This window comes from Microtus pennsylvanicus, chromosome 5 (assembly GCF_037038515.1).
Source record: "Microtus pennsylvanicus isolate mMicPen1 chromosome 5, mMicPen1.hap1, whole genome shotgun sequence".
NCBI classification, from domain to species: Eukaryota; Metazoa; Chordata; class Mammalia; order Rodentia; family Cricetidae; genus Microtus; species Microtus pennsylvanicus.
The window spans coordinates 87367599-87373598 of record NC_134583.1 but is presented as its reverse complement, the minus strand read 5'-3'; the positions used below and the strand labels follow the sequence as shown (position 1 = coordinate 87373598).

The 6000-nt window shown below is 54.3% G+C and overlaps 1 protein-coding gene across 1 annotated transcript; it reads right to left on the bottom strand.

Moving 5' to 3' along the window:
* Nucleotides 1-1431: 1431 nt before the first annotated feature.
* Pold4 (DNA polymerase delta 4, accessory subunit) lies at nt 1432-3050 on the bottom strand. Its single transcript, XM_075974950.1, has 4 exons — nt 2759-3050; nt 2428-2517; nt 2134-2245; nt 1432-1789 (listed from the first exon to the last, which is right to left on the bottom strand). The coding sequence occupies exons 1-4, from the start codon at nt 2853-2855 to the stop codon at nt 1765-1767; spliced, it is 324 nt and encodes a 107-aa protein (XP_075831065.1). The 5' UTR covers nt 2856-3050; the 3' UTR covers nt 1432-1764.
* Nucleotides 3051-6000: the final 2950 nt, after the last annotated feature.

The following is a 6000-nucleotide window of genomic DNA, read 5'->3' as shown; positions in this document are numbered from 1 at the left end:
CCAAAGCTTTATCTCAAATCTAGACCTCTCCAGACTTCCATTTACCATATCCTCTGCCTACACCAATCTTCACTAGGATGCAAACACTCATGTAACATATTGGCTGGGGGTGTGGTTCAGTCATAGAGCACTCGCCTCTTATAGGCGACACCCCAGGTTCCATCCACAGCACCTCCCCCAAAGCCAAAATGCCTAAAGCTTTTGGTTCTTGGCTCCCTTCCTACTCTCCTCCTCCTACCATCCTGTCTGTGACGGGATATCTGATCTTCCTGTCACTCAAGCCAAAACCTTCATAACTTGATAACTGGAGTTGTCCCTGGCTCCAGTCCCTTAAATCCCAGTCAAGATCAGCAACCCCAGCGGTCAGCTGTCCCCTCAAAATAAAACCTTGCCACTTCTTTCCAGATCTGTCTCCCCACCGTGCTTTACATCACATTCCTGTCCCCTCTTCGCATGAAGGCCTCCTTAGCCTGCTGAACAGGGCCCTCTCACACCGTCTGCTCCCCCGGCTCCACAGGCTGTTTCCACCCACAGCCGCAGCCATGTTTCCAACGCATGAGTTCAACGCTGTCACTCCTTAAAGCCACCCAGGATCTCCTCTCACTGACTGCAAAATCCAACTTCTTATCAGGGCCCACAGTGCCAGGGAGGGGAGGGGGGGTGCTGGCCTGCTACCTGTCCGGCCTCGTCCCCTGCTGTGTTGATTTGCACACACCTGGGTGAGCAGGCTGGGAATGTCCCTGCCGCGGAGCCTTTCTTCTTGTCAGCCCTTCTGTCTGGGACATTTGCACAGGGACAGCCTTTCCCCCAGCTCATTTGTGCCTCTTCTCAAACCCAACCTCTCTACGGGGCTGTTCCTGTCCAACTTCTCCCGAGTACTACCGTGGCATTCTCTGACCCCCTACAAACCCCTCACCTGATTTCCACTTAATGCTGACCACCACCTGACATGACTAGTTTCCATGTCTGTTTCGCTATATTTCAGTGGTTGTAATGCCCCATGGAGACCTGTGGTACCAGGAACTTAACAGGTCTCAGCAGCTGGGCACATGGGCAGGTGTTTTGCTGTGTGGTTAGGGACGGTGATGCAGAGTGCTCTCCTAAGGACGACCAGGGCACACCAGAGGCTGCTCAGCTCTTGAAAAGATTGCCTTAGAAAGACAGATATGAAAGCCTGGTGGTGTAGTGACACACGAATCCCAGCACTCGGGAGGCAGTGGCAGGCAGATCTCTGAGTTCGAGGCCAACCTGGTCTATTGAGAGAGCCCAGGACTCTCAGAGTTACTCAGAGAAACTCTGCCTTGAAAAACCAAACCAAACCAAAAAACCCAGGCAACACAAAAGCCTATCACTATAGCTGGTTTTCCTGCCGACTTACCTTCTGGAGCCTGCCAGCTAGCACACAGCCATATTAAGGGGCTAAAGATCAGATTTCAGGCTTAATGTACTTTATTGTAAGCAGTAGTGAACTCCCTGATTCTCATCTGCCGACATCTGGCTTTGTGCCAGGCTGTGCAAGTGTAGCAAGTGTAGCGTCTGGTGGTCATGATTAGGCCCTTGAGGTGTTCGGCTTCAGCTACACAGGGTCTCAGGAGTGTCAGGAGCCTGTTGCTTAGGCAGATAGGAGACTGAACCAGGAGGACCTCCGTAGTCAGCCTGCTGTTTCTCCAGAGCTGAGCAGAGCGGAATCTACTGGCCATGGATTCTGTCCTGAAGTTCTTGGTAGCTAGGAGATGTCAAGGGAAGGACACCCTAGGTGATACCTCAGAGCGGGTAGAGATGCCAGAGGCTGTGGAAGACAGAGTGGGAGGAGGAACGCACAGCAGAGTCAGTTCTAGTCCTTGACGGACCTTCAGTGCTTCTTAACTGTTACCTATGGTTCTGCGGCTTTGGTGAACCCCAGTACTCATGGATAGCCCCATGGGCCCTGTATATACTTCTCCCCTCACCATAGCTCGCAGAGGTAAGGATCATTAAAGGGGTTTATGGTGAGCCAGGCACCTACCTAGAAGACCCTTCTTGCCTAAGTCTGTACCCATTTCTCCAAGTCAGGGCAGCTCCTATACAGACCAAAGGGTGGCAACTCCTGGAGAAGCCCTGGTTCCCCTGAAAGCTACCCTGGTCTGTCCTGACCTGTATTGGAAGCGGGAGTCTTCGGGGTGTGCCTTCAGCACCTGGTGCACCTCTAGAGGGGGCTTCAAGCCCATCTGCTCTGCCCGATGCCAGCGCTGCATCCGCGAGATACCTGCAGGGTGGGCAGAAGAGTCCCGGCTAGAGAGTCCAGATGGCAGTTCCTGAGCCTCCCCAAATGTCAGTCTCAGGAGACAGTGTCCAAGAGTTGTGCAGGCTCTTGGATTATTTCTGAGACACACCGATGACAGAACTGGCTCAGGGATGTGTCAGATGGGCTGGACGTGGGGTTCTCACCTGTGCAAGGCCCATACTGCCAGGCCAGGTCAAACTGCCTCAGCAACTCCAGCTCTGCTTCCTCTTGGCTGAGGGACTGGGTGTCTTCTCCTGCAATAACATACGGCTCCTCAGGCCCATCCCGGTTTGTGCCCTGCCCTGGACTTGTAGCTGTGCCACTGTGTCCTGGCTATGTGCTCACTCGTTTGCCTTTGCCATCCTGCAGTCAGACAGCTCATTGGAAGTGCGAGACATGCTAACTTCCCCTACTAGCCAACACACACGCACACGCACACAGTCCTTTCTGGTCCTTGCATGTCCACTCTTCCTGCCACCCCCACGTTTCAGAGACCTAGCTCTGGTGCCAGCTCCCCCTTGCTGTGACCAGGGGGCCCCTCCCTCTTCTTCACAACAGGGTAGGAGTCAGTGATGAACCGCTTCCGGCCCATGGCGGCCACCCAGGCAGGCAGAGCAGGAGGCAATAGCGGGAAAGAAAAGGCAGGGCAGCGGGCCTGTGAGAGACAGCTGCTGAGAGTGAGAGAGAGGGCCAGAGAGAGATGGGCCAGCGATGGACAGACAAGCTGACCCAGACAAGCAAGAGAGAGGAAGTCCCTAGGCTCCAGAGAATGACGCCTGTCTTCCGCCCCCACAAGTACGCAAACATTAGAGACCTGAGCAAATGGCAAGCGGCTTTTGCGGGGCGGGGCCCTACCTCTAGCCAATGGCAGTTGTCAGATGGCAGCGGGCGGGGCAGCTGCTGCTGTGTTCCGAGTGAGGAGGGTTTAGGCGGAACCAAGGACCTGTCAAGATGCCCCAGACTTCACCACCTCCCCCGGTCCCTCATTGGTCCACTTGGGTCCCCAGGGACATATAGAGAGTTATCCTCGGCCTCTCACTTCCCGTTTTTCCTTCCTAGGCAAATGTTCTTTTCAGCCTCACTAATCCCCGTGGCCGGTTTGTAAGTCCCCTGAGCCCGGCTGGAACCTTTCACTCCTGCTGGTTGGCCCCAGAGTGCTGTGGGATCAGATCTGTAGGTCCAAAGAGAGTTTGGACTAATCCGGGCCTTTCCCTGGTCCTACCGGCCCCAGGAGACCTGGCTGGAGAAGCCCATGGGCTCAGAGAGCTCCTTTCTCACAGTCTGCTGGCAGAGACTCTGTCCACCCAGCGCAGGCATGCGATTTCTGTGTCCACTGTCAGGCCCGACAGCCTGCCTCTGTCCACTTTGCTAGTCAGGAAGATTCCATTCCAAACAGGACGCCAGAAGTCTAGTCCCCAAATCCCCATGGGTTCAGATCCCCAGTTCTTTTTTCTTTTTTTTCTTTCTTTCTTTCTTTCTTTCTTTCTTTTTTTTTTTTTTTTTTTGAGACAAGGTTTCTCTGTGTAACCCTGGCTGTCCTGGAACTCAGTCTGTAGACTTGGCTGGCCTCAAACTCACAGAGATTGCCTCACAGAGATCCACCTGCCTCTGCCTCCTGAATGCTGGGATTAAAGGTGTGCACCACCACCACCTGGTATAGATCCCCAGTTCTTAATTGACAGATCTTTTCTTTTTCTTATGAATGTGTATATTGGCAGTCAATAATATCAATAAACCTTACCCTCATATTGGATTTACCATGTGCCAAGTGCTGCCCTAAGTGTTTCCCACAAACTAACTCAAAATAGACATCAAAAGAGTTTGCAAGTGGGTGTAGGTAAGCTGTGATTAGGGTCTTAGTAACAGATACTGGGATACTGTGTAACTAGCCCTCCCTGTGCTCCGGAAGCTCCCAGGCTTGCAGGGTAGAGGGGCATCCAATTGTTAGTCCGGGACAGGAGAGCGGGAGGACTCCTCAGAGCTAGAGGAGGACAAGACCTCCAGGAGGCAGATTGCTGTAAACAGTGTCTCTCAATTCTCCACCCATGACCTTTGTCTTGGGGCTCCTGTCATCGCTGACTCACCCCTACTACCACCTCCCCCTCACCAACTTCCTGGCAGTGGGGGAAAGTGCTGGCCAGTGGGAGTCTGGGAACCAGCACTGGGCTGGCCCAGCACTAATCACCCTCAGCAGATCCTATCCGGTTCTTCTTTCCAGGGGTGCAAAGTCTACTGGGGGCTGCTTGCAGGCCTGTGCCCTCCGCTGAAGCTCTGAGATCTGCCCTAGCCAGCACGGGGGCTCTCAGAGAAGAGCTCTAGAGAGGAGCCCAGCAGTGGGGAAGAGAAGGCTGTGTCTCCAGTAGCCCCCTCTGGCCTGGCCTTCCCCATCCGCTTCTTGAGGAGGAAGAAGCTGTGAGGCAAGGCATACTGCAAAGACCTGGAAGGCCCTTTTCAGCCCCATTGTTTGGGTTGGCCCCTGTCTAATCCCCCCACCTGTCTCCTGGACAGGGTGGGGTGTACACATCCAGCGAGAAGGGACCATGCAGAGTTGAGGAGGGTGACAGGGAGGATTCTCTACCAAGAAGGGAAGGGCATAGGATTAGGTCTAGTCAGGCTGAGTGCTCTATAGTGGGCTAGCTCCTAGGTTCTGTGAGACTGACCACTCCTCCCTAAAAGGGCCTCAGAAAGAGACTGGGGACAGTTCCCAAAGGTATGTGGCACCCACTTCCTGAGTCCACAAAGCCCTGAGGAAGCAGCGAACCATGGGTGGGGCAGACCCCTCCTCATTCCTGGTCCCTCCCACCCCTGAAAGCTGATAGCCGTGGGGCCTGCCACCGCCCAGGGAGCGTGAAATGGGGTGTGCCGCTGGGCGGCCACAGCAGCTCCCACTACCGCCTGGGCCCATTCCTCTCTCTTCTTTGGCAGCCCCTGACACCCCGACTTCCTCTGTGGAGGGCCATCCCTACCTGCTCCCCCCTCCTAGCTCTGCCTGGCTCACACCCAGCTAGCCACTCCCACACTGTCTGGAAAGAGCTCCCATGGGCTTTAGCTTCCCTCAGCCCCAGAGAGAGATCCAGAGTGTTTACCTGAGTTCCCGGACCTTAGGACTGGCCTTCTGACCTGGGGTTAAGCAGCTCTCCCTAGGAGGCGCGCTCTCTTCTCCCAGTCAGCCCTGCTCAGCACCCGATGGTTTTCTGAGGTGTTTGGGGAATTGACTAGCCCTTGGCCTTCTATCTTTGGATGTTTTCCTCCTTTTCCCCCCAATCTCATCTTTTTTCCTTCATACCTGGGACACTTTGCCCCACTCAGGCAGCTTCCTGGGCTCATCCACCAAACTGATGTTCAGTTCTCAGATCGGAGATTAGGTTGGCAGTCTGTGTTGGGGCTCAGTTCTGTCTTGTAATGCAAAGTATACTTGGTCAGCACTGACCCCTCCAAAGCTGGTGATGGAACCAGAACGAATTAACTATTGCACCTTGGAGATACCCAAAGCCTTGACATGTCCAAGGTCAAAGTCCTAGTGAGACCATGGGAACAAATAACCTGAGCAGAAGCCCAGCAGCCTTCTGGGACTGAGACTCACTGCTGACCGCTCCAGTGGACAGCAGATTAGCATTGCTTCTCTCAGTGTGGCAGCTGGGGGTGTGGTCAGCACAACACACACAAACACACATCCTGAAAGCCCATCTCCCTAGTTTGACATGGGTCATATGGAGAGAGCCAGGTAGAGCTGAGAA

Excerpts from the sequence above, each read along its gene's own strand:
- Pold4 (XM_075974950.1), bottom strand. The coding sequence starts at position 2,855 with ATGGGCCGGAAGCGGTTCATCACTGACTCCTACCCTGTTGTGAAGAAG. Across the intron at positions 2,518-2,758 it reads GGAGCTGGCACCAGAGCTAG|GAGAAGACACCCAGTCCCTC; the intron begins GTCTCTGAAACG and ends ATGTTATTGCAG. Across the intron at positions 2,246-2,427 it reads GCAGTATGGGCCTTGCACAG|GTATCTCGCGGATGCAGCGC; the intron begins GTGAGAACCCCA and ends CCCACCCTGCAG.